This window comes from Nematostella vectensis, chromosome 9, assembly GCF_932526225.1.
Source record: "Nematostella vectensis chromosome 9, jaNemVect1.1, whole genome shotgun sequence".
Taxonomy (NCBI): Eukaryota; Metazoa; Cnidaria; class Anthozoa; order Actiniaria; family Edwardsiidae; genus Nematostella; species Nematostella vectensis.
The window spans coordinates 5,033,004-5,059,128 of record NC_064042.1 but is presented as its reverse complement, the minus strand read 5'-3'; the positions used below and the strand labels follow the sequence as shown (position 1 = coordinate 5,059,128).

The window sequence follows — 26,125 nt, the reverse complement described above, 5'->3', positions numbered from 1 at the left end:
AGTAATGGAAGGGTTGAAAAATATACTGATGATGATAATGGTGTAGTAGTTAAGGTGGTGATGGTTATGGTAATAGAAGTGATGATGATGATGACTGTGATCATGATGACACAGTGTAGGCACTCTTGCCATACCTCATGTTCTTTTGATTGATCTTGCCCAAGAACAGTCTCCCAGGCAGAACCACCATCAATCTCTCTTTTCCTTTGAGAAATAAAAAACAATGGTTTATCCTCAACACTCACAGAATGCAAAGATTGAGCCTTATTATGACTGAGTACACTTACACAGCTTTAACAGGAATAGGATTAGAGATCTCCATTTCATCCATCTGCAACACCAAGCATATACTGTTTAATACTCTCTCTGAAATTAAGTTACAGTCAAGCAAACATTTATATATTTCTCAAGGATCTGCCTTATTATCTTAAACACACAAAATTGTAAAGTCATGTCATTGTACAAGTAGAAGTGTCCATTCACTGGGTCCCTAGACCTCCTTGGTGTGGTTGCATCAGAGCTTAACAGAGTTAATATTATCACCTTTTTACATACCTTTTCTTCCTTGACCTTTATGGGTTTGGCATCATATTCTGCCTCATCCAACGCTTGCAAAGCATCAGCATCACCCAGTGCATCATCATCACCAAAGTCTTCAAAGCCCATGTCGTCATTACCTGAGTCAGCTAGAGGACAAGTTCTTAGGAATCACGTTGAAACCATTTCTTGGGATTGTAATTGCTAGCCCGTTTTTTCTATATGGCATGTAAGATTTGTGACTGCACTTAATTTGTGACTGATATGCATGATTTATTCAGTATCTAACAGCAGTACACTGGATTACCTTCTTCCTTGACATCCTCCATGGGCTCCCCCACAAGGCCACCATACTTCTCCTCTGGGCCTTCCTTGGGTTTGCATTTGACAGGAGGTAACGAGGCCCTCTGGATGCCAAAAGGTGATGACCTGGGTTGACTTCCAGTTGCCTTTTGGTGAGAATATTATTAATGTGCTTAATTTCTTAGAAATGTCTATAACGCACCTGAAATAGTGACTAGATGTTTCTGAACTATGGCAAAGCAGGAGTGCAAAAGAGAAAAAAGGAGAGCTGGAGGCAAATGCATTTGCAAAAGTGCTTTTTTCTGGAGAAGTTCCCTAGAAAGTTTTGCAACATAGAGGGCAAAGACCACATAGAGTTTGGCAATTTAGACACTAAAACTATTTAATAGTTCAATGCCACATCTACCTGTAGTCTTCTTGGTGTAGCTTTTTGTGTAGATATTCCAGGTGGTGTCCTTAAAATTATCACAACAAAATTCGGCAAGTTTGTATAAAGAACATACAACAATTATTAAGCCTATGTCCAAGGACAACTGTACTGTCGTTTCTCAATGAAATACTGTAGTATCTTTACCTGAAAACACTTGTCTTAGACTTTGGAAGTTTCACAGGCTGTCTTGGATTCTAAAATAAAGCCATAAGAAAATGGAAAGAAGAGGTATAGATAGAGATGACATGTTTATTGAGACAAAATTATCAAAAGATAATATACATATGGCTCTCCAAAAATGTGATTTATCAAAGAGATCAGGATGGTAAAAAGGTTTCTATTGTAAAAGGTAAATGCACCAATGGTTGAGATCCTTCTTATATTGCGGCGTAGAGTGCTCTGTTACTGAGAGCAACTGTTTGTCAAAGTAAGAGGTCTTGACACAGGGAAGTCTTAGGTATAACCAAACTATTTAATTCAACATCTATTCAACTCTATTTACTGCTAACACACATATGTACCTCAACTTCTTTCAGAATATCATCAAGAAAGTCATCACTACCAAGAGATGCTTTCTCAGGCTGAAAAATAAAATTTAGACACAAAGAGGATAAAGCTCTCCTCCCAATAATGAAGAGTACATGAAAAAAGAATCCCCACACATATTTGTAAACAAAGATCACCTCTGACTTATTTGATTTTGCACTTGCAGCAAGAAACATCTTATTGATGGTTTTGGCCTTGACTGTTGGTTTCTTGACATTTTGCTTTTTTGGCTTGTGCTTTGGCCCTTTTTGAACTACAAGAGAAATAATTGCACAGTGTTAAATAAAAATTTTTCTCTAAATAATTAACCAAATTCTCAAAACCTCTGGATGTTTGACTGTCACCATCCAGATGAAAATATATTATTTTTGTTTTGATAGTGGGCATCTTCGTCAACCAAACCACCTCAAAAATCACAATAACCAGCTACTAAAAATCTTTTTGAGAAGGCTGATAAAGTGACCCCATCCAGGAAGACACCTTTAGATAATGACCCCCCACTAAAAAGACACCTCTATATAGTCCATCCAAAAAGACGCATCTAAATAGCGACCCAACCTAAAAAAACACTTCTAGATAGTGACCCCATCCAGGAAGACACCTCTAGATAGTGACCCCATTCAGGAAGACACCCCTAGATAATGACCCTCCCGAAAGATACCTCTATATAGTGACCCCATCCAGAAAGACACATCTAAATAGCGACCCAACCTAAAAAAACACTTCTAGATAGTGACCCCATCCAGAAAGACACATCTAAATAGCGACCCAACCTAAAAAAAAAACACTTCTAGATAGTGACTCCATCCAGGAAGACACCTCTAGATAGTGACCCTATTCAGAAAGACACCTCTAGATAGTGACATCATTCAGAAAGGCAGCTCTTTATAGTGAACCCATCCAGGAAGACACCTCTAGATAGTGACCCCACACAGGAACACACCTCTAGATAGTGACCCCATCCAGAAAGATATCTAGATAATGACCTCTCCCAGAAAGGCCTCTAAATGATGATCCTCTCCAGGAAGACATCTCTAGATAGTGACACCATTCAGGAGGGTATCTCCAGATAGTGAATCCAGTGGCATGTATCTTAAGATGTCCAGTGCTTGCTTCAATAAAAAGGAATATTATTATGGTCCACTGGCACAGACTAGATCTCACCTTCTTCCTCATCAAGATCATCATCAAATATCTCCCTGCCGTCCTCCACATATCCACCAGCTCCATCTGTATAAAAGGTAATAAATATTATAGTCCGGTAATGAGGAACTAAAAGACTCTATTAATTGAAATTTTTTTCAAAAATAGAGAAGTGAGATAAAAAGGGAAGCTCCTTGCTATGCTTATTTGAGAGTCTGGTTAAAGAACCAAGAACAACAAAAAAAGGCTAGTTTTGAATCCGTCTAAGCCCACTGGTCACAGGTACTAAATATCTATGCAGTTCCCAAATACCAGTGAAATCATGAACGTTTCACAAGTTTTTGCATTGTTTTATTCTAAGCCGCAAGGGATTTTAACTAGTATGCGTAAGCAAGTTTGCCTAAACCAAAGCTGACACTGAATTTATGAATCCTAACTGAAAAAGCTCTTTTAAGAGCCAAAGGTGCTTATTTCTCTCCTCTTAGGCGGCTTATTTTTAAGGAGGGCTTCAAAGAGGTTTTATGGTATCTTTACCATCGTCAACAACCCAGTCCTCCTCCTGTCTTTGTCTGACAATGTCAGAATACTCTTCCTCATCTACGACGCGGTAAACATCTTTAACAGACCCAACCTGTGCAATAAAAAACACATAAACATTTAAAACGGACTGGGCATGTACCATAAACAATACAGTAATTATCTTAACAGACCCAGCCTGTACCATAAACAATACAGTAAATGTCTATAACAGACCCGGCCTGTACCATAAACAATACAGTAAATATCTATATCAGACCCGGCCTATACCATAAACAATACAGTAATCCCAAACTGTGCTATCAATAGTCAAGAGGGTTTCATTCATTATTGGACATGACACAGGAAACAAAATTAAAAAAATTGTTTTAATTCAGTTTGTTGGACATGAATGTGCTTCATTCCTTTACAAACGTTTCAAATTGACACAAATGATGATAAGCTAGGGAAAAAGAGGCTTTTAATTGGTGATTTTGAAACCAATTTCTTTTCTTGGCTTTTATAATCATTTACTTACCTCAAATTTTGTCCTTTCTCCTGTCTCTCGAAACTTCCTAAAAAGAACAATTAGGCCCTTTGTAAATATACTTGTATTGTTACGTTAAAAAACAACGCAGATAGAGTAAAACCACGACATCAAGACACAAACCTGATTTTCTCCAAAGCTGAATTCGCCCCCGTTTGCTTTTTCGCTCGTTTTGAGCGACGAGAGGCGAGCGAATCTAGAATAGAATCAACAGGTTGGTGTACAAGAATCTGAATAATTATATTATTTAGCGATCGCATTAAAAACAAGATATTACCATCTTGTTGGGTCGAATCGGTATCTCCGATTGGCGCCATCTTGCACACACTATACTCAAAAGTGGCGCGAAACAAGAGAGCAAAGACTACTTAGTAGGGAGGGGAGTAAGTTCAAGGTAAATCAAAAACGACTAAGGGGGAGTGGGGTAAACTTTTTGATACCGGGAGAACTGGGCACTAGTAAAGCGAAAACCTAAACCTGAAGATTCGGTTTAATTACACTCCTTCCTAGTAGTTACTTGGGCTGTAGGTAGATCACAGGGATCTTGGTGGATATAGACTTATATGTGAGTATTTGATTTGTTCTAAGACCTTTTCATGTCTATCATTGGTACGATTACTCATGCATATACTTAAATGTACAGTCTTGCGGTACCCGGGTACCTGGCTTTTAAACGATCGGAAAAATCCAGGCTCCATAAGTTTTCATACGGCCCAAGCAAACGGGATAAGATATGAATTATACAGAGTTTTGAGAGAGCTTTTAACCATGTAAGTGTCCCGCTAATCAACCAATATGACAGCGCGCGTAACATCAAAGGACCATTCTAAATAAAAAAAAATAACCAATATATATGTAGATTTAAAAAATGATGGTTGAAGGCTTTCATAGAAAGTGCTCAATACTCGAATGTAGAGCGGTGTATAGTGTTGGTTTGAGAAAAATACAAACTACATAGGTTTCCCTACAGGTCTGTTTCGTGGTTGCCCACTCATCAGGGGATTTTCCCTGATGAGTGGGCAACCACGAAACAGACCTGTAGGGAAACCTATGTAGTTTGTATTTTTCTCAAACCAACACTATATATGTAGATTTAGGTTTTTTATATAAATAAACTTAGAAACGCGCAACTTCAAAAGATATCAGGTTTTATCATCTTTTGTCAGCTGACACTTCATTTCATTATTTGAACAGCTAAATTGCATTGTTAGGACATATTACTAGGAAGTTGAAAAATATTGATAACTTGTTTACATACTTTGGAATCTCACAAACTTTTATTGACAGGATCAAGATCACATGGAAAACAAGAAAAAATAAGGGTGCCCTAATTAAGGGGAAAGATGTTTTTATTTTTGTAAGGGCCATAAAACAGGAAAATAATATTTTATTGATAAGCCCCCTTACTCTATTAAGTCTTATAGTTTAAATTTTACAATGAAAACAATATGAAAACAACAACCAAACAAACTGGATACAGTTTTATTTTTATTTTTTGGTTTTAGACCACCAAACCAAATGTCCTGCCGAACAAAAGAGAGTGAGCCCTTCGATGTAGCAGTGATTGGTGCAGGAATATCTGGCCTGGCAACGGCCAAATGCCTCCTTGACGACAAGTTCAGCATTATTGTTTACGAGCAGTCAGATCATATCGGAGGGCTATGGCAGTTTCAAGAGGATGGCTACGGAGTGATGCGGTTCACCCACATGTAAGTCTTTATGCACTTGGTTCCCTACATGTGGTAGGATGGCTACGGAGTGATGCGATTCACCCACATGTAAGTCTTTATGCACTTGGTTCCCTACATGTGGTAAAAAGAAATGTAGTGGAAATATTATTTTAGTATCGTGCTATGACATAGTTCCTAAGCACTTCATGTGCAACTGCCTTTAGCCATCAGTATAGATACTGACTGCTCCATATAGTCATGAATGTGAGCTAGAGCACTGTTACTGAAGATAGTACCACATGTCAACCTGTATAAAGCTGATGGATTCAGGTGCTTTCTAACCTTTGGTATTACGCTAGGATAACTAAAGACTCTATACCTACTGTTTCATAACAAGAATTAATTCATGTTTCCTTATCTGATATATATTTTTGTTTTCAGAAATGTATCCAAACACAACTACTGCTTCTCAGACTACCCTTTCCCAGATGAAACCCCAGACTTCCCTCACCACTTACATATGATGCAGTATGTGCACAATTACGCCAAGCACTTCAACCTCCTGCGACACATAATATTCAAGACAAAAGTTGTCACAATCAATCGCATGGACACTGGCCTGTGGGCAGTCACCAGCAGGAAGATCGACAGTGATGAGGCAGAGACAACCCAGCTCTTTAGATATGTTGCCATAGCAACAGGTCACCATGCGACTCCAATACACCCCTCATTTCCTGGCCAATCCAACTTCAAAGGGGAAATCATACACAGTGTCAGCTACAAAGATGCAGCCACTAATGGCTTGGTGGGGAAGAAAATAGTGGTGGTAGGCATAGGAAACAGTGCTGTCGATGTAGCTGTTAATGTTGCCGAGATGGGCGGTACCAAGCCTGTGACCGTCACTACACGTTCAGGAGCGTGGATAATCCCTAATTACATTGCTGGATGTCCTACTGATCATTATGCATGCCGTGCCTTTCTATGGCTACCATGGAAGGTATCTAGCACCATATTTGGATGGATTGTCCGTTGTGTGTTTGGGAGTCCATATAAATGGGGTCTGAACCCAAAGATGGGTGCATTACAGACTCAGCCAACCGTCAGCCCTACCTTGATACACCACATACAGAGAACCAACATCATCATCAAACCAAACATTAGCAGATTTGAGGAAAATAAGGTTGTGTTTACAGATGGCTCTAAAGTTGATGCCGATGTTGTTGTGTGCTGCACTGGATATACCATCAACCTCCCATTTCTGTCAGACGATGTCAAGTCAACCGTAGTGGAAGAGGGGACAAATAAGACCAAGCTTTTCAAAAATGTGTTCTCCCCCCAGCTGGGTCCTTCTATAGCATTCATTGGCTTTTCACAGCCAGCTTCAGGAGGCCTGCTTCCCATGTCAGAAATCCAAGCACGGTGGTTTTCAGAGCTTTGCAAGGGAACAGTCAAACTCCCTGATGCCAAAATCATGCAAGAAATCATGAAAGAAGAACAGCAGCACTTTGAGACTCGTTACCATGCCTCTGCTCGTCATACAATACAAAGGGATCCCATTGTCTACATTGATGATATCTCATCATATTTTGGAGCCAAGCCTCAGTTCTGGAAGCACCCTTCCCTTGCATGGAGACTTCTTGTTGGCACATGTGGGGCGGCCCAGTGGAGGTTGCAGGGGCCTCATAAATGGTCCAAGGCAAAACAAACAGTGCAGTCTGTCCCAGTCACTCCCATGATGCACTATTTTGGGCTAGTTGCCTTGCTTCTTCCTCTTCTCATTATATCTGCTGTTGTTTGTAAATTTTGTTGTTAGTGGGAATTATTTTTTAGATCTGTGTAAAATTATTATATAGTATAACTTGCAATTACCTAGTGTAAAAGATTATTAGTATATAAAAAGAAACCTGCCTGGTTAAATGGTTTAATCAGGGTACTATCTACTGTCACAACAATTTTTAATTGATAGATTAAATAATCAATAAACAATCAATCGATCGATGTTTTTCAATTGTACAGTTGATCCCATTAACATTATCCATGAAAAACGATTCCATTGACCTCTTCTCAACAACCTCTATTTAGTAAGTGGCCTTCAAACTTCTGTCAATTTTTTTTTTTTTTACTGAATTGTATTTTTCGCTTTTTGATTGCCTGACATTTAATTGACTGGCAGACCAGAGAACAAGGAATTCAACAGTTGGAAATTGTTTATCAAAGAGTACACATCACTCTAGCTTCCCAGTACAATCTCAACTTTTTTAAGGACTGGCCATTTAATTATCTGATGGGACTGTTTTCTTGCTGGTTTTGCTCCATATAATATGGTGAAAGTGCACAGCTAGGGAGAATAGCAGCTAGTATCAGATTCCATGTAGAGAATCTTTGAGCAACCAAACATGCATTGTATTATGAAGCCATCTGTCTGAGTCAGTACAATATGGTCCAATCTACAGCAAGATGAATAGCTCAAATGATGAATGTGTGATAATCTAAACAGTGGTAGAATTCTACTATCATGCTCTATATCATGGCCAACATAATAATTATGCATAACATCATGAAGCCATCTGTTTTCCGAGATATTGTCTCCTCATTTTCAGAGCTTGCTGGAACAACTCCATATCCATGCCATCAATGCAGCCTGCAATCCGTGCTTTGATGATTGTAGTATTTCCAGCCCTGTTTGCTTCACCGATGAAATGGTACAGCGATCCGCGCACAAAAGCTAATGGTTCTACTAGTGCTGTGTTGATTGTCAGCTCCTGTGTACCATCTTTGATTTGGACATGACTGGTACTAAGATCGTGGGATATTACTCTGCAAAAGGAATAGCATAGGGTTATGTCAATCAATCAATTATTTTTATTTTTGCACTATTTGAAGTTGTGTAAATAATTTTACAAAGTGGCTTGGCAGATTAGAAAAGATTAGTAATATAACATGAAATTTTGTAATAAAATTAGTGTGCGAGTGACCAAAAGGGCGAGGAGCTTTAGAGTTGGCCACTACCACAGTTGTCATTACCATGAGAATTCGGGAAAATTCATTTTACAGTATTTTTATATTATTACATACATTTCTTTTTGTTTTTGTATATTTTTCTATATAATAAGTGTCGCTACACTATGAAATCATTAGCTAACCTGACCTGGACAAATAAGTAATAAAGCAAGTTGCATAAATACTTTTGATACCACATTTTTAGACTGGATTCTCAATCGTTGCAAATGTTAGTATCGTCAGTTTCTCAATGCCGGCTATACGACGCTATCCAGAATTTATACCAAAGAAGACATCATTTATAATACAAAACCTTAACGTTACTGTACATAAACTCATTAAACTCACCTTCCCCAAGTTCTGACTGAATTTCCCTGCAAACTAGGCCCCAATTCTATCACCTCTTTCACACTCAAAATACGTCCGCTCGAAATCCCCGCCATTTTGATTTCGAAAAAGTCTGGGGATCCCTGTGGCTTTTCGGCACAGGTATCCCATAATAAACATAATAAGTCCAAAAGGATATAAGGACTCCCATTTTTATGCACTCCACAGAAATCCCAAAACTCAAGAGAAAAGAATACAATAGGTTGAACAATGGTTTTTTTAAGGAGACCGTTTTAGGGACAAGAGTTCTATCTTCTCTATTTTAGAAGTTGCGCACTCCTTACCCCTGTGACGGCTTTACGATCTTCATATCCCGTACGTTTTACGAAGTCCCGTAATGCATCTCAGCATATGAAAGTGAAACAGTACCCGCAGGAGGGTAATGAAATAGGCGACTTGCATACTAAAAATTACGTGTCTTTTTGGGAGGTATACTTGCCCATACTCCGGCTCCTCTCCAAAATAACAAAAAGCGACTTACGGATCAACCAGAAAGTTTCTATGCCGTAGAAGGCTTATTTCTATTGAAAGTTTGTTTTTTCGTCGCGTGACCATTTCTGTGTTTATTTTGTGCCATTTCTGTGTTTATTTTAGAGCTTAAAAACAAGATCCACAAACAAGGTTAGGGTTGTAACATTTGGTAAGATAATATCTGAAATATTTCTCTTTCTAGTATATAAGTGTCCCCTGAGGAAAGTTTGGAAAAATTGGGAAAATGGAATTTGGACTTTTATTGGAGTTATAAAACCTCCCTGGTTACCATGGGTACCTGAGCCTCCAGACTTCCCTCGTCCAGTGACGCTCAGCCAAAATGCCGAGCGAAGCGAGCGTCACTTGGCGAGAGAAGTTTGGAGGCTCTGGTACCTAGGGTACACTCCCTTGTGATATACACTCTAGAACTAGAAGTTTCCAATAGAAAGTGAATGCTCGGAGGACGGGACAAAGAACATGTTTCAGTACAGAGGTTCTCGAAAAAGACCGCTGATCAGCATCAAATAAAAAATCAGCCGACTGGGAAGCCTGTGGTGTGGACACAAAAAAAAAACTGGACTATAGGAAACTCGCGCATGCGCTAAAAAAACACAGATCAGCATAAAATCAAAATACAAATCAGCCGACTGGGAAACCTGTGGTGTGGACACGAAAAATCGCATCCATTATATGAAACTCGCGCATGCGCTAAAAAGACCGCTGATCTGCAAGAAAAAAAATACAAATCAACCGACTGGGAAGCTTGTGGTGTGGACACGAAAAGTCATGCGATACCAAGATTAGACCTCCAAGCAATTACTTCCAAATTATGTTTTTTATTAGTACCTCATGAAAGAAACAACATTTAAAGTTTTTTCATCTGAAGCTCTTTGAATCTCTCGCTGGTACAGAAACCTTTGTAATAAGGTGTTGAAAGTTCTATGTGAATTTTTGTGGCTGTAAATGCTAATATCCGGACAACCGTTTTTAACTGCGAAAACTCTTGCTTCTCATTAAGAATTCAGGTTTCTTTTCCAGCCATTTATTGCGTATGAGCTGTATGAGAAACGAAAAGACCTAATAATGTCTAAGGAAATTAACTCAATTACCATTTTCCGCTATGTAGCTCTGTTATTTTGTGTAAGCGAATCGTTTGACAAATTATTAGAAATGACACGCCGTCAGTGGCTAAGTATGTACATTACTAATTTTTCCAAACTTGTGTATTAGCAACGTCATACGAAAAATCTAACATCCTTATCACATCTGTTTTCATAATATTCAGTTTTTTTTCCACACAATTCTACTAAAAAAAGGTATTTTATTCTTTATTGTGATTGATTATTTTTTTCCAATGGTAAATTTTAAAACGTAAAACACTACCTTTTATTGCAGCCTTGTAACAATAATACAAAAGGAGATAATAAGGGAAAACTCTATCACAACTAAGCCTTTATTTATTCTTTGAACACTTGAAACTGATAGTTTGTTTGTGACCGCAATTCTAGAGCCACTAATTTCGTTTTTGGCTCTGTTTAAAATAAACACACCTGCGACAACTGCCGCGAGCTGTAATATTACACCTTTTATTTTCGTCTAATTGAAAATTTTTGCGGCTCAAAAGGAGAAGTCCTTTTCTCATTTCAGGATTGCGCAGACTAAAGGCCAGAATGGTAAGTTCCAACCAATTATTATCTAACTTTAGTAGTTTTAAACAATCTAATTTTCATTTCATATTGGGACATAGACAAAAATTCACCAAAACGGAAGAAAAAATTCTTGTGATTCGGTCATTTCAGTGTTCTGTTGTTTTCGAGCTAAGTGTCATAATTTGGTTTGCGAAAATAAAAACAGACCTTTATTGATTTTCATTACATGCCCAAATGCCTTTTTAGGAGGCAAATAAAGCTGCTCGAAGTGGACCGTAAAAAATAAATTTAAATTCTCTCGAGTATGTCCAGAGAGCCTTTTGTCAAGGAAAGTTCACTCGAAGAGCCTAAGTACTAACGTGCACTTTTAGAACTGATCCTTTTCGCATTTTAAAACACATGCTTTTCGTCTTTAATTTTCAATTTGTTGTTTGCCATGTCCCGTTGCAACTTCCCTTTTGAGTTTCATACATTTTGCATGACTTATCCATTTATTGTTTCTTATTATATATATTTTTTTTGTAGTAGGCAATGTTGTTAACTCAATAAAGTTGAAAATATATATATATTGGAAATTACTTAGAGAAACAGTCTATAAAAACTGGTCAGAAAGTCGGGATTGAACACAAAAATTTGGAATTTGCCATTATTTTTATTTGTGATCGTGTGCCTAAAATACAGAATCTATCTAATGAATTAAAAAAAGGAAGCGTTTTATCAGAAAAAACGAATGAGATCACATTTATAATTTGTTTTGCAGAAATTCAATAAAGGATATAAAATTATCCAGATATGCCAATTCTTCTTCGTTATTGTATTCCTAAACACAAGAGGTGTAAGCACTTCTAAGTGCTTTACGTCAGTGCAAGGGACGTCTCTGATTGGCTACGTCTTCATGATGCTGTCAAACACGAACATTCATCAGTGTTTTCAGCACTGTAAAGGAGAAGCTAAGTGCCAGAGCTTGAATTATTACACGAGCAGCAACACGTGTCACCTAAGCAACCGGACGATCGCTCAGAGACCGGAAGATGCCCGACTGGACAGTGACTCCGTCTACTTTGAGAACCCCTACAAAGGTAAGGATGTTCTGCTCGTTTGTTCCTGTTACAACTTAGGGGCGTGCAATAATAATCAGGAGGGTGGTTCGTAAAACGAGCTTCGAATAATGAAAAATTACGTAGGCCCCCTCACCCTTCTACAATCTACCCGTCTTGCTTCCTAATGCATTGTACTTCCGCATGAGGATAAACATCAGCATTCCTTTTCTTAGTTCAACTAATAAGGACCAAAAAGGGCCAATCGTTTCATTGGAGAATCTGATAATTTTCTTTATCTGGAAATGGTCCAAAGTAGAGTTGGAAATTTCTTTTCTTACTGTCTAAATAAATAAAATGGATTAAGTCTTAAGTCATTAAAAATGGTTAAACACAGGCCCATAGACCTGAGATTGTTGTACGTTGCATTTTGTTTTTTTCATCTAAGAGACCTACTTAATGCGTGAAAAACCTTCCCTTGGTATGGCCGCTAGAATATGGGTGCTTATGGGAGTCCGCTTTCTGAGTTTGAGCTCAGGTGACTGGGGAACATCAAGAGAAGCAGCGAGCTCGTTTTGCCGATAGGGGTTGAGAGAAATATACTGATTTTAAGAACAGAGCGGTCCTTAGTGAGACTGCAAAGAGGTTCTAAAAGTTTGCATCAATTCTGTATTTAAAGGAAAAGGTAACATTTTTAGCCAACTGTTAAGGCTGACCCCCCCCCCCCCATGTTGGCAACATTTTAACTTGGTGCCCCTATGGTTTTACATCCCCCTCCCCTGATAATTATTGCACAGATCCTTAAGGGATGACTTAAAAACAGACAGGTAAGATAGGCAGGGAAAAAGAAAGGCGGACAGACTGATATGGAAGATGAAAGTGAATATTCAAACAGTAAGCTATATTCTTTATTAATGTAGTTTCTCTCGGATCTATTCCATCGATGCCTGCTTCATTGTGTGCTGAGCTGAAGCGCGCCTCCAGCACAGGAGTCAGCGGCGGTGTGTTCTGGCTTATCAACGCTTCCTCGGTTATGCAGGGGTATTGCAATCTAACAACAGGGTGTAAGTACCAAACTTTATTTTTATATTCGTTTTTGTTTGTTTTCGTCGTTTATACATAAAATTGAAGTTGACAACAAAAAAACTCGGCTTTAAACTAAATTCAAATAACTGAAATTAGTCATTTGTTTGACGCTCATCATCTGAAATTCTACACAAGGTTTAGTTACTTGGGCCACCTGTATCACGGTACCAGCCTGACCCAGTAACCATTGGGTATAGGTTCTGCTCTTGTTCTACTCGCACTTTTTCCCTTTTTGGAATTCAAATCACTATTCAGGCTTATTCATTTTTGTGTAGTGATGGAGACATGTACGGGCAACCTATGCCAACACGGTGGAACGTGCCATTATCTGGGATCTGGTAACTACAAATGTGCTTGCACAAGTGGATTCACAGGGGCAAATTGTGAAACAAGTGAGACACTTACTCTAGCGTACAAATTATTAATTTATTTTCAAAATCCTTGATATCTATCAGAATATTATCTGAAATAATCTTAACACTTTTAAACATGAAATATTAAAATGCCTAGAAACTATGTAAGAGATTATTTTTTTCTATCAATTGTTCATTTCAAGATTTGATTTACATCGAGCAGTCCGCAAGAATGTCAGACAAATTAGATATTACCACTGTTTTCCCATTTTTCGAAAGGAAAAAGGCTGTATGCAAATCGCTTTGTTTTTCTAAATTTCACTTAACAATTTAAATATATTTTGGAAATTGGCCAGCCCGAGAGGGAGGCACCAAATAAATAGGCCCGCTGCACACCGTTGACATATCAAGAAAATTTGGCGAAATATTGTCTTTTTTTTTACGCAGTGGCTAATGCCCGACAGTCGGGGCAGGTCTTGAATGGGCAAAATGCCCGACAGTTTTCAATTTATTCAAATAACCCAGTAAATTGTCTTTCTAGTGAGTTCAAAGTATTCAACAAATATAAAATACTTACTCATCACTAGGAAGACAATTTGCCGTGATATTTTCGTAAATTGAGAGCTGAAGACATGTAGAAAAATCCTACAAGAGAAGAGTCACTAAAATTACGATCTTATAGTGTACAAAAGCAACGGAGAGCATTCAATACCGACAACAAATTCAGATTCGCTTGCCCTTTCTCAACAAATATAGAATACTTTGAACTCACTAGGAAGACAATTTAATGGGTTATTTGAATAATTTGGAAACTATCGGGCATTTCGTCCATCCAAGACCTGTCCCGACTGTGGGGCATATAGCCACTGCGTTTTTTTAATACCTGCAATTTAACTTTTTAATAACTCGTGAATCCTTGCAAAGTGACGGCTACGGTCATTACTTATTATAGCCGTAAAGTATATATAAGCTAGTCAGAAAAACTAGTTACTGGGATACCTGTGGTAGCCCATTTATAAATTGCAACTGTTTTTTTCCGTGGTCCCGGAAAATCTGCAATGTTTCGCAATACCCCAAGAGCCTTTGCGCTATAGTCAATACTTCGCTTGTTTTAGTGTATTGATTGCGACCTTACTGAAGCATTTTTCTTACACGAAGTATCTAGCCTCTTGTCCTGCGTCATCGCAACGCTTAGTTACCAAAAACTTTTGCATAATTTAAAACTGTGTCATGGCCGCCATCTTGAATTTGAGATTCCAGCTTTCAGATCCATGGTATTTGTGCAGTTGAAGGCCCGATTCGCGATTTAATAACTGCATATTTAACCATAGCCTCAATTTCTACCAAGTTATTTTGGAAAATCATCTCAGCTTGGATTGATTTCGCTGTATTTACTCATGTTTACATTTGCGACCCGAGTGCATGCGAGACACGCGGCACTGCTTTAGACTCATACAGCCACAGGTAGCCCAGGCAATGGTTGCTTGTTCGTAGCTCGGAATTCGGCTGTTCTGAGAACGGTCGAGTAAAGCGGTTTTTGTGTGAAATGTTGTCAATAAAATTGCCTTAGAACTTAGAACATGCCTTGTTGTCAAATTTACGTGTAATAAACGATTTGGGGGGGTTTTCTCAACGGAATTTATGACTTCTCTCCCCCTACTAAGAAAAGAAACAAGGTCGGAGGCGCCATTTTCGGTAGCACTCAAATACCGTCGAAATTCGATAAGAAAAAACAACAAACAAAATATTTTTATCTCGCAGACCTATGCCAGACCTTGCCGCTAGCCGTATTTTAAAACGAAAAAGTAGCCACGAGTTATCCTTTTATGTATTTATCTCTTTAAAATTCAAATTTTGTTATTCTTGGCAGACATTAACGAGTGTGCCAGTAATCCATGCTTGAATGGAGGGACGTGCGTAGATGGCGTTAATAAATACACGTGCTCATGTGTATCGGGTTATATAGGAACAAGATGTGAAACTGGTATGCTTGAATTCGATTTTACCTGCATTACTGTCAAATCCGTTGTATCGTGACCCGCGTTTTCAAAACACGATTTCTTTCGGTTTTCTGTTCCGTCAGTAAAACCATTTTGAGCCAATCAGAGTCTCGCTTTGTGCACTTCCCTGGCTATCCTCTGGACGAAAACCAGACAGTGTCGCGACAGAAAGCCAGGCAACTACACTAGGCGAAAGATGGCAAGAATTTGATTGGCTTAGAATAATATGACTATGGCGGAACAGAAAATCCCAAAAGACAAAAACAAATTGATGTTTTGAAAATGCGGAGTCGCGATACAACGGATTCGACTGTAACTTTAATTGAATTAAAAATTGGTAGGATTCTCTGCTAGCAGAGGCCTCTTTTCTTTGTATTTCGCTGGGCTGGCGTTCGCAAGACCTCTGCCATGGGTCGAAACTGTTTTCGTTGCGCATGCGTGAGCGTTTCTAAGCATGACGTGCCAAAACCCGTACCATCGCGCGAAAGCCGTCAATATGCTAATTTTTGTCGCAAATTATGAAACTTCGGTTAGTTCTACTCGTCAAAAAAAAAAAAAAGATTGAACAGCAAACACAGCAAAAACGAGTTTTGTCTTGTTTGTGGGATAAATTCCAAGACATCTGGGCAGGCGAGTTTCTTCAATGTAAATATCGCACAGTTGGACTCAAAGAAAATGTTACTAAACTTTTTGGTAAACTTAGATCAGCTAATTCTAGAAGAATATACAAAAGCTGTAAACGCTAGATTGACTTGTTAGTCAAACGAGAGAAAATTCTGAATGAAGACAAGGCATTGAATGGCTTCTTTTATAATTCGTCGCGTGATATTTTTACGGAGGACGCCGTTTCGAATGCGGGCTTATTATCCCACAGCGGATATACGCTTCACGCATGCGCTAGTCATTGTGGGCTCAAAAAGTGGCCAGTAATTAATGAACGGAGCATGCGCTCTGGATCTCCCGTCCACGATCGTGGACGGCGGTTTGATCAAACGAACTTGCGACCCATGGCAGAGGTATCTTTTCCACGCGAACGCCAGCCAAGCGGAGTACAGAGAAAAGAGGCCTCTGCTAGCAGGGAATTGGTAGGACGGCTATACAGCAAAACATACCTCAAAAGGGCTTGCATCGAAAGAGGTTTCTTGCAACGACCAATTATTGTAGGCCCCAAACCCCAAAAAAGACCGGTTCGTCCCATTTCTACTGTATTTTCTTAAAGATCGCGCAAATCATTCACATTTTTTCTGTATTCAAACAAAAATAACATACAAACCAAAAATCATAACCGCATATGCCTCTCACAGGGAATGCTTTTATTAGAACAACAAACCCCAGTCTATGAGAGCCGAAAATACAGTAGAACCTCTTTATCGCCTGCAGCTCGCCATTTGGGCACCACAAACACAAAACACATAAGCTAAACTCCAAAAAGGTTCTTGTCAAACAGAAATAGAAACACCGATGGATGTATCGTTTGCGGATGTTTAATTTCCATTGACAAACTTCATCCTGAACACTCGTTTTAAAAGTTTTAAAAGTGTTTTCACTGTATTTTAAGATAGACGTATTGTATTTCAGTGTCCAGTGAATGCAACTCCTACGCACAGATAACGGATGTCACACGTAATATCAATCAACACAAAACAGCCACAGTGTGCGACCAAAGCATAGAGACCAAATGGTACCGATTCACTGGATCTGCCGGGACTCGAATGCCTACGTCGTGTGTCCCTATCAACAAATGCAACACGGACGCCACCGGGTGGCTCAACGGTGCTCATCCTACAGTTGCACAGGGCATCGTTACTCGTCAGGTTTGCTTCCATTGGAATAGTAACTGCTGTAACTGGTCCGTCAACATACAAATAAGAAACTGCGGTGATTCATTCTACGTTTACAGACTTGTTGGAACACCGAATTGCCAATTGAGATATTGCAGCACGTAAAAGTAACTAATTTAAAGAACAGCTCTATGATTCTTAGGTGGAGCTCTTATAGCCGGCTGTCTGGGCAGAAAATTGTAGCACTTCTTGGAAGGATTTGCTAGTAAAATTAGCTCTACTAGTTTCCATCAACATTATACCCATATTGTGCTCACCGTTAAAATTTATGCTATTTTCCCCCCAATTTTTGCCCGACAAAAATAACCAGGCACAACAGTAGAGTCGAAGTTTTAGATTAGTCTCTTATTTAGCAGATCTCTTAGCTATTGACAATAAGAGCAATGTGGGCTGGGATATTTGATCTCTCGCATTTAAGCTCTTTGGAGGCCTTACAAGGCATGTTTTCCGCTTCGAGGCCGACGACTGCGGACGCTATCTTGTCGGTCGATTTCACGAGAACGGGATCATCATATCATGCAACAATTTTAAATGCGCGAAAGCTGCCATGTTTGAAATATTTTTTCATAGTGCAATTGATGTATGCAATTGACGCATTTTCATACCCTGCTAGCAGAGCTTTCTTCCTGTTTGTTTCTATCAGTTCACTTATCTGTGTCGCGAGTCTGTTCTTTCGCGTTCTCGTTTGTTTGTATCGCAGGAGAAAACCTCTGCCAACAGCCGCTATCGAATCCCATTGAGCATGCGCAAAATATTTTTGCTGTTACCATGGGAATTCTCGTCAAACGAGAACGCGAAAGAACAGAGACGTGACACGAATAAGTGAACTGATGGAAACAAACAGGAAAAAGCTCTGCTAGCAGGTAATATTTTCACATCTATATAGCAGAATTAAACATCGAACTAGTCCAAAACAAAGACACTCATTTTCATTTTTAAAATTAATTAGATGAAGATAAACTATACATTTTTAAGGATATCTTTATCCTTGGTGCAGGTACTATCGTGACAGCTATCATTCGTAATAATGAATGCATTATTAGGATTTCGAGTTTGGGGGCTAGTTCATCAATTTGCTGCATCTATTTTCTTTCTTTTTTCTTTCATCTATTTGCTGACAGTGTCAGCAAAGCCCACAGGGTGGCTGGGTAGGTCTTCTGGGTAGTTCTGGTAGGTCTTCGTAGGTCCCCCTGGCTACGGGTCTTTATCTAATGTGCTTTTGTGCTCTTTATTTTTCTCTCCTAGCTAAGAAGTACGGTGAAGTAAGGTGATGTAGACGGTCACAGTTGCAAGAAGCGTATCTAAAAAAGGTCAAAGCGACAAACCGACAATGATACGTCACAAACCTTTACTCACTCAAAAGTTACTTGATTTTTTTAGTGCAACTCATTGTGGGAAGGGGGTGGGTCCAAAGGAGGGGCATACGAGGATTGGAGTGTTAAATTGGAACGCGAGGGGCACACGAGGTTTGGAGTGTTAAATAGGAACGCGAGGGGCACACGAAGATTGGAGTGTTTAATAGGAACGCGAGGGGCACACGAAGATTGGAGTGTTTAATAGGAACGCGAGGGGAACACGAGGATTGGAGTGTTTAATAGGAACGCGAGGGGCATACGAGGATTGGAGTGTTAAATTGGAACGCGAGGGGCACACGAGGTTTGGAGTGTTAAATAGGAACGCGAGGGGCACACGAAGATTGGAGTGTTTAATAGGAACGCGAGGGGAACACGAGGATTTGAGTGTTTAATAGGAACGCGAGGGGAACACGAGGATTGGAGTGTTTAATAGGAACGCGAGGGGCACACGAGGATTGGAGTGTTTAATAGGAACGCGAGGGGAACACGAGGATTGGAGTGTTTAATAGGAACGCGAGGGGCACACGAGGTTTGGAGTGTTAAATAGGAACACGAGGGGCACACGAGGTTTGGAGTGTTTAATAGGAACGCGAGGGGCACACGAGGATTGGAGTGTTAAATAGGAACGCGAGGGGAACACGAGGATTGGAGTGTTTAATAGGAACGCGAGGGGAACACGAGGATTGGAGTGTTTAATAGGAACGCGAGGGGAACACGAGGTTTGGAGTGTTAAATAGGAACGCGAGGGGCACACGAGGATTGGAGTGTTAAATTGGAACGCGAGGGGCACACGAGGTTTGGAGTGTTTAATAGGAACGCGAGGGGAACACGAGGATTGGAGTGTTTAATAGGAACGCGAGGGGAACACGAGGATTGGAGTGTTAAATTGGAACGCGAGGGGAACACGAGGATTGGAGTGTTTAATAGGAACGCGAGGGGCACACGAAGATTGGAGTGTTAAATAGGAACGCGAGGGGCACACGAGGATTGGAGTGTTAAATAGGAACGCGAGGGGAACACGAGGATTGGAGTGTTTAATAGGAACGCGAGGGGCACACGAAGATTGGAGTGTTAAATAGGAACGCGAGGGGCACACGAGGATTGGAGTGTTAAATAGGAACGCGAGGGGAACACGAGGATTGGAGTGTTTAATAGGAACGCGAGGGGAACACGAGGATTGGAGTGTTAAATTGGAACGCGAGGGGCACACGAGGTTTGGAGTGTTTAATAGGAACGCGAGGGGCACACGAGGATTGGAGTGTTAAATAGGAACGCGAGGGGAACACGAGGATTGGAGTGTTTAATAGGAACGCGAGGGGAACACGAGGATTGGAGTGTTAAATTGGAACGCGAGGGGAACACGAGGATTGGAGTGTTTAATAGGAACGCGAGGGGCACACGAAGATTGGAGTGTTAAATAGGAACGCGAGGGGCACACGAGGATTGGAGTGTTAAATAGGAACGCGAGGGGAACACGAGGATTGGAGTGTTTAATAGGAACGCGAGGGGCACACGAAGATTGGAGTGTTAAATAGGAACGCGAGGGGCACACGAGGATTGGAGTGTTAAATAGGAACGCGAGGGGAACACGAGGATTGGAGTGTTTAATAGGAACGCGAGGGGAACACGAGGATTGGAGTGTTTAATAGGAATGCGAGGGGCACACGAGGATTGGATTGTTAAATAGGAACGCGAGGGGCACACGAGGTTTGGAGTGTTAAATAGGAACACGAGGGGCACACGAGGTTTGGAGTGTTTAATAGGAACGCGAGGGGCACACGAGGTTTGGAGTGTTAAATAGGAACGCGAGGGGCACACGAGGTTTGGAGTGTTAAATAGGAACGCGAGGGGCACACGAGGTTTGGAGTGCTAAATAGGAACGCGAGGGGCACACGAGGTTTGGAGTGTTAAATAGGAACGCGAGGGGCACACGAGGTTTGGAGTGTTAAATAGGAACGCGAGGGGAACACGAGGTTTGGAGTGTTAAATAGGAACGCGAGGGGCACACGAAGATTGGAGTGTTTAATAGGAACGCGAGGGGAACACGAGGATTGGAGTGTTTAATAGGAACGCGAGGGGAACACGAGGATTGGAGTGTTTAATTGGAACGCGAGGGGCACACGAGGTTTGGAGTGTTTAATAGGAACGCGAGGGGAACACGAGGATTGGAGTGTTTAATAGGAATGCGAGGGGCACACGAGGATTGGAGTGTTAAATAGGAACGCGAGGCGCACACGAGGTTTGGAGTGTTAAATAGGAACGCGAGGGGAACACGAGGATTGGAGTGTTTAATAGGAACGCGAGGGGCACACGAGGTTTGGAGTGTTAAATAGGAACGCGAGGGGCACACGAGGTTTGGAGTGTTAAATAGGAACACGAGGGGCACACGAGGTTTGGAGTGTTTAATAGGAACGCGAGGGGCACACGAGGTTTGGAGTGTTAAATAGGAACGCGAGGGGCACACGAGGTTTGGAGTGTTAAATAGGAACGCGAGGGGCACACGAGGTTTGGAGTGTTAAATAGGAACGCGAGGGGCACACGAGGATTGGAGTGTTAAATAGGAACGCGAGGGGAACACGAGGATTGGAGTGTTTAATAGGAACGCGAGGGGCACACGAAGATTGGAGTGTTAAATAGGAACGCGAGGGGCACACGAGGATTGGAGTGTTAAATAGGAACGCGAGGGGAACACGAGGATTGGAGTGTTTAATAGGAACGCGAGGGGAACACGAGGATTGGAGTGTTTAATAGGAATGCGAGGGGCACACGAAGATTGGAGTGTTAAATAGGAACGCGAGGGGAACACGAGGATTGGAGTGTTTAATAGGAACGCGAGGGGCACACGAAGATTGGAGTGTTAAATAGGAACGCGAGGGGCACACGAGGATTGGAGTGTTAAATAGGAACGCGAGGGGAACACGAGGATTGGAGTGTTTAATAGGAACGCGAGGGGAACACGAGGATTGGAGTGTTTAATAGGAATGCGAGGGGCACACGAGGATTGGATTGTTAAATAGGAACGCGAGGGGCACACGAGGTTTGGAGTGTTAAATAGGAACACGAGGGGCACACGAGGTTTGGAGTGTTTAATAGGAACGCGAGGGGCACACGAGGTTTGGAGTGTTAAATAGGAACGCGAGGGGCACACGAGGTTTGGAGTGTTAAATAGGAACGCGAGGGGCACACGAGGTTTGGAGTGCTAAATAGGAACGCGAGGGGCACACGAGGTTTGGAGTGTTAAATAGGAACGCGAGGGGCACACGAGGTTTGGAGTGTTAAATAGGAACGCGAGGGGAACACGAGGTTTGGAGTGTTAAATAGGAACGCGAGGGGCACACGAAGATTGGAGTGTTTAATAGGAACGCGAGGGGAACACGAGGATTGGAGTGTTTAATAGGAACGCGAGGGGAACACGAGGATTGGAGTGTTTAATTGGAACGCGAGGGGCACACGAGGTTTGGAGTGTTTAATAGGAACGCGAGGGGAACACGAGGATTGGAGTGTTTAATAGGAATGCGAGGGGCACACGAGGATTGGAGTGTTAAATAGGAACGCGAGGCGCACACGAGGTTTGGAGTGTTAAATAGGAACGCGAGGGGAACACGAGGATTGGAGTGTTTAATAGGAACGCGAGGGGCACACGAGGTTTGGAGTGTTAAATAGGAACACGAGGGGCACACGAGGTTTGGAGTGTTTAATAGGAACGCGAGGGGCACACGAGGTTTGGAGTGTTAAATAGGAACGCGAGGGGCACACGAGGTTTGGAGTGTTAAATAGGAACGCGAGGGGCACACGAGGTTTGGAGTGTTAAATAGGAACGCGAGGGGCACACGAGGATTGGAGTGTTAAATAGGAACGCGAGGGGAACACGAGGATTGGAGTGTTTAATAGGAACGCGAGGGGCACACGAAGATTGGAGTGTTAAATAGGAACGCGAGGGGCACACGAGGATTGGAGTGTTAAATAGGAACGCGAGGGGAACACGAGGATTGGAGTGTTTAATAGGAACGCGAGGGGAACACGAGGATTGGAGTGTTTAATAGGAATGCGAGGGGCACACGAGGATTGGATTGTTAAATAGGAACGCGAGGGGCACACGAGGTTTGGAGTGTTAAATAGGAACACGAGGGGCACACGAGGTTTGGAGTGTTTAATAGGAACGCAAGGGGGCACACGAGGTTTGGAGTGTTAAATAGGAACGCGAGGGGCACACGAGGTTTGGAGTGTTAAATAGGAACGCGAGGGGCACACGAGGTTTGGAGTGTTAAATAGGAACGCGAGGGGCACACGAGGTTTGGAGTGTTAAATAGGAACGCGAGGGGCACACGAGGTTTGGAGTGTTAAATAGGAACGCGAGGGGAACACGAGGTTTGGAGTGTTAAATAGGAACGCGAGGGGCACACGAGGATTGGAGTGTTAAATAGGAACGCGAGGGGCACACGAAGATTGGAGTGTTTAATAGGAACACGAGGGGCACACGAGGTTTGGAGTGTTTAATAGGAACGCGAGGGGCACACGAGGTTTGGAGTGTTAAATAGGAACGCGAGGGGCACACGAGGTTTGGAGTGTTAAATAGGAACGCGAGGGGCACACGAGGTTTGGAGTGTTAAATAGGAACGCGAGGGGCACACGAGGTTTGGAGTGTTAAATAGGAACGCGAGGGGCACACGAGGTTTGGAGTGTTAAATAGGAACGCGAGGGGAACACGAGGTTTGGAGTGTTAAATAGGAACGCGAGGGGCACACGAAGATTGGAGTGTTTAATAGGAACGCGAGGGGAACACGAGGATTGGAGTGTTTAATAGGAACGCGAGGGGAACACGAGGATTGGAGTGTTTAATTGGAACGCAAGGGGGCACACGAGGTTTGGAGTGTTAAATAGGAACGCGAGGGGCACACGAAAATTGGAGTGTTTAATAGGAACGCGAGGGGAACACGAGGACTGGAGTGTTAAATAGGAACGCGAGGGGCACACGAGGTTTGGAGTGTTATATAGGAACGCGAGGGGAACACGAGGTTTGGAGTGTTAAATAGGAACGCGAGGGGAACACGAGGATTGGAGTGTTATATAGGAACGCGAGGGGAACACGAGGTTTGGAGTGTTAAATAGGAACGCGAGGGGCACACGATGTTTGGAGTGTTAAATAGGAACGCGAGGGGCACACGAGGATTGGAGTGTTAAATAGGAACGCGAGGGGCACACGAGGTTTGGAGTGTTAAATAGGAACGCGAGGGGAACACGAGGTTTGGAGTGTTAAATAGGAACGCGAGGGGCACACGAAGATTGGAGTGTTTAATAGGAACGCGAGGGGAACACGAGGATTGGAGTGTTTAATAGGAACGCGAGGGGCACACGAGGTTTGGAGTGTTAAATAGGAACGCGAGGGGCACACGAGGTTTGGAGTGTTAAATAGGAACGCGAGGGGCACACGAAGATTGGAGTGTTTAATAGGAACGCGAGGGGCACACGAGGTTTGAAGTGTTAAATAGGAACGCGAGGGGAACACGAGTTTTGGAGTGTTAAATAGGAACGCGAGGGGAACACGAGGATTGGAGTGTTATATAGAAACGCGAGGGGAACACGAGGTTTGGAGTGTTATATAGGAACGCGAGGGGCACACGAGGTTTGGAGTGTTAAATAGGAACGCGAGGGGAACACGAGGATTGGAGTGTTAAATAGGAACGCGAGGGGCACACGAGGATTGGAGTGTTAAATAGGAACGCGAGGGGCACACGAGGTTTGGAGTGTTAAACAGGAACGCGGGGGGCACACGAGGTTTGGAGTGTTAAATAGGAACGCGAGGGGCACACGAAGATTGGAGTGTTAAATAGGAACGCGAGGGGCACACGAGGTTTGGAGTGTTAAAGAGGAACGCGAGGGGCACACGAGGTTTGGAGTGTTAAATAGGAACGCGAGGGGCACACGAGGTTTGGAGTGTTAAATAGGAACGCGAGGGGCACACGAGGTTTGGAGTGTTAAATAGGAACGCGGGAGTGTAAAAACGTGATTTTATTGCACAGATATGAACGTATTTTTTGGTCTCCAGCTGCGTTAATAATTTGTACATGGTGTTGTCATAGTACCTGTCTACTGCTATTCGTGTGCGATATGTTACACCAAGTACCTGCGCTGTATGGTGCCCTACTTAGAGTGGTGTGGTGTAAGATCCACTTCTATCTACAGATATGTATAAAAATAGTCTCATACAAAAAATAAATAGCTCTATTAAGCGTAATCTGCTTACCAGCCGCTTTTACTGTCAGGCACGCCTTCTCAACTAGCTATTGGTTTGGTTTTCAGCTGTCGGTAGTGTTAAAAGCGTGCGTGAAACTTAGACTGGCTGCAAATCAGACTATACTAAACCCAGATTTACAATGAGATTGGGCAATCAACAATTAAATATTAACAAAAATTCTAATCAAATAAATACTAATTTCAGAGGAATTCCAGAAACCAAAATCCTCATGTGTTATGATACGCCCATACAATCGAGATAAAATGATTACTAGTGTGTTACGGGTTGCCTGTGAGTTTATTTAACCACAGGCATCCTGGAGTGGAACTAATCTATACCTTTGAAGGTAACTACTTCTTTGTGCGTTTTTTCTGTCCTTTGGTCAGCGCCTGTAATTTCTTATCTGTCTGCTGTTGGCGTTCACTTGCCGGTTTACTCTCGTGGAGTTCTAGCTGACTCGACTTTTCTTCTAGTTGTTTTTTAAATAGTCCAAGCCTCTGCAGGCAGTTCGCTTTCTGAAGTGCGAGCGAGTCACGATGGGACTTAGCGCTGGTCAGTTTGCTCGCGGTCTCGCGTATGAGTCGCCTATGCTGCGCATGCTCAGGAGAACTCTCGGCCGAGTCCCTAATAAGGTCCATCTGAGCCATCATCTCGTGTTCAAGGTCCCGGATGTTGGTGTCTGCGTCGAGAGCCTGATGCGAGAGGCGCGCGAACTCCTCGTCCAAGTTGTCTACTTTGTCTTGTACGTCATCGACTTGGACCTGATTAGAGCAAAAAAAGGATACGCGGTGTTAGGGGTTATTGTAGAAAGACCTGAATATACATACAAGGGTTCCGTTTCTATTGATTCAAATCGTCTATTGCAGGCGCATACCAAGGGGGTGGGGGTGGAGGTGGCGGGGAAGGGGGGGTTCAGGGTGCGCATTTCTTATTAAAGGATTGTCAAACCAAATACTCTGCACCCCCACTTCCCCCTCAACAAAACCTGGACAAACCCTTGTACTGCATTTGGCCTGTTG

General features: G+C 42.0%; 5 protein-coding genes and 1 long non-coding RNA gene across 13 annotated transcripts in view; 3 read left to right on the top strand and 3 right to left on the bottom strand.

Annotated features, from left to right (window-relative positions):
* The window catches only part of LOC5511009 (DNA polymerase alpha catalytic subunit), a 43,066-nt gene extending 38,666 nt beyond the window's left edge, over positions 1-4,400 (bottom strand). The window contains exons 1-13 of the mRNA XM_048732446.1: positions 4,300-4,400; positions 4,146-4,218; positions 4,014-4,050; positions 3,494-3,590; positions 2,981-3,046; positions 1,954-2,069; positions 1,792-1,851; positions 1,415-1,464; positions 1,247-1,295; positions 845-986; positions 556-686; positions 288-331; positions 135-204 (exon numbers count right to left, since the gene is read on the bottom strand). Coding sequence (XP_048588403.1) covers positions 135-204; positions 288-331; positions 556-686; positions 845-986; positions 1,247-1,295; positions 1,415-1,464; positions 1,792-1,851; positions 1,954-2,069; positions 2,981-3,046; positions 3,494-3,590; positions 4,014-4,050; positions 4,146-4,218; positions 4,300-4,339 — 975 coding nt within the window. The 5' untranslated portion in view covers positions 4,340-4,400. The remainder of the gene's footprint in view (positions 1-134; positions 205-287; positions 332-555; positions 687-844; positions 987-1,246; positions 1,296-1,414; positions 1,465-1,791; positions 1,852-1,953; positions 2,070-2,980; positions 3,047-3,493; positions 3,591-4,013; positions 4,051-4,145; positions 4,219-4,299) is intronic.
* Positions 4,401-4,469: 69 nt separating this feature from the next.
* Positions 4,470-7,688, top strand: LOC5510993 (flavin-containing monooxygenase 5). The gene is made up of 3 exons (XM_032380235.2): positions 4,470-4,587; positions 5,528-5,731; positions 6,134-7,688. Exons 2-3 carry the CDS (start codon positions 5,541-5,543, stop codon positions 7,503-7,505), a joined length of 1,563 nt encoding a protein of 520 aa, XP_032236126.1. The 5' UTR covers positions 4,470-4,587; positions 5,528-5,540; the 3' UTR covers positions 7,506-7,688.
* LOC116617515 (CST complex subunit TEN1) lies at positions 7,600-9,150 on the bottom strand. Its single transcript, XM_032380236.2, has 2 exons — positions 9,041-9,150; positions 7,600-8,509 (listed from the first exon to the last, which is right to left on the bottom strand). Exons 1-2 carry the CDS (start codon positions 9,133-9,135, stop codon positions 8,248-8,250), a joined length of 357 nt encoding a protein of 118 aa, XP_032236127.2. The 5' UTR covers positions 9,136-9,150; the 3' UTR covers positions 7,600-8,247.
* A 1,943-nt stretch (positions 9,151-11,093) lies between these two features.
* On the top strand, positions 11,094-20,437 carry LOC5510992 (uromodulin). 2 transcript variants are annotated; one of them, XM_001631382.3, is made up of 6 exons: positions 11,094-11,223; positions 11,960-12,278; positions 13,157-13,300; positions 13,598-13,714; positions 15,546-15,659; positions 17,254-20,437. In XM_001631382.3, exons 1-6 carry the CDS (start codon positions 11,221-11,223, stop codon positions 17,619-17,621), a joined length of 1,065 nt encoding a protein of 354 aa, XP_001631432.2. In that variant the 5' UTR covers positions 11,094-11,220; the 3' UTR covers positions 17,622-20,437. The 2 variants fall into 2 exon arrangements, with proteins under 2 accessions (XP_001631432.2, XP_032236148.1); XM_032380257.2 differs by lacking the exon at positions 15,546-15,659 and having other exon boundaries at positions 11,096-11,223.
* Positions 20,438-22,084: 1,647 nt separating this feature from the next.
* LOC125572298 lies at positions 22,085-23,102 on the top strand. Its single transcript, XR_007313752.1, has 2 exons — positions 22,085-22,668; positions 23,050-23,102. It is a non-coding gene; the product is annotated as an uncharacterized LOC125572298 (long non-coding RNA).
* A 1,763-nt stretch (positions 23,103-24,865) lies between these two features.
* The window catches only part of LOC5510971, a 67,547-nt gene continuing 66,287 nt past the window's right edge, over positions 24,866-26,125 (bottom strand). For all 7 annotated transcript variants that reach the window (XM_048732683.1, XM_048732684.1, XM_048732686.1 and 4 more), the window contains one exon: positions 24,866-25,867. In XM_048732683.1, coding sequence (XP_048588640.1) covers positions 25,457-25,867 — 411 coding nt within the window. In that variant the 3' untranslated portion in view covers positions 24,866-25,456. The remainder of the gene's footprint in view (positions 25,868-26,125) is intronic.

Coding starts and splice junctions, on each gene's coding strand:
- LOC5510993 (XM_032380235.2), top strand. CDS start 5,541: ATGTCCTGCCGAACAAAAGAGAGTGAGCCCTTCGATGTAGCAGTGATT. Junction 5,732..6,133: donor GTGATGCGGTTCACCCACAT/GTAAGTCTTTAT, acceptor TTTTGTTTTCAG/AAATGTATCCAAACACAACT.
- LOC116617515 (XM_032380236.2), bottom strand. CDS start 9,135: ATGGCGGGGATTTCGAGCGGACGTATTTTGAGTGTGAAAGAGGTGATA. Junction 8,510..9,040: donor TCAGTCAGAACTTGGGGAAG/GTGAGTTTAATG, acceptor TTCCTTTTGCAG/AGTAATATCCCACGATCTTA.
- LOC5510992 (XM_001631382.3), top strand. Junction 13,715..15,545: donor AGGGGCAAATTGTGAAACAA/GTGAGACACTTA, acceptor TATTCTTGGCAG/ACATTAACGAGTGTGCCAGT. Junction 15,660..17,253: donor AGGAACAAGATGTGAAACTG/GTATGCTTGAAT, acceptor ATTGTATTTCAG/TGTCCAGTGAATGCAACTCC.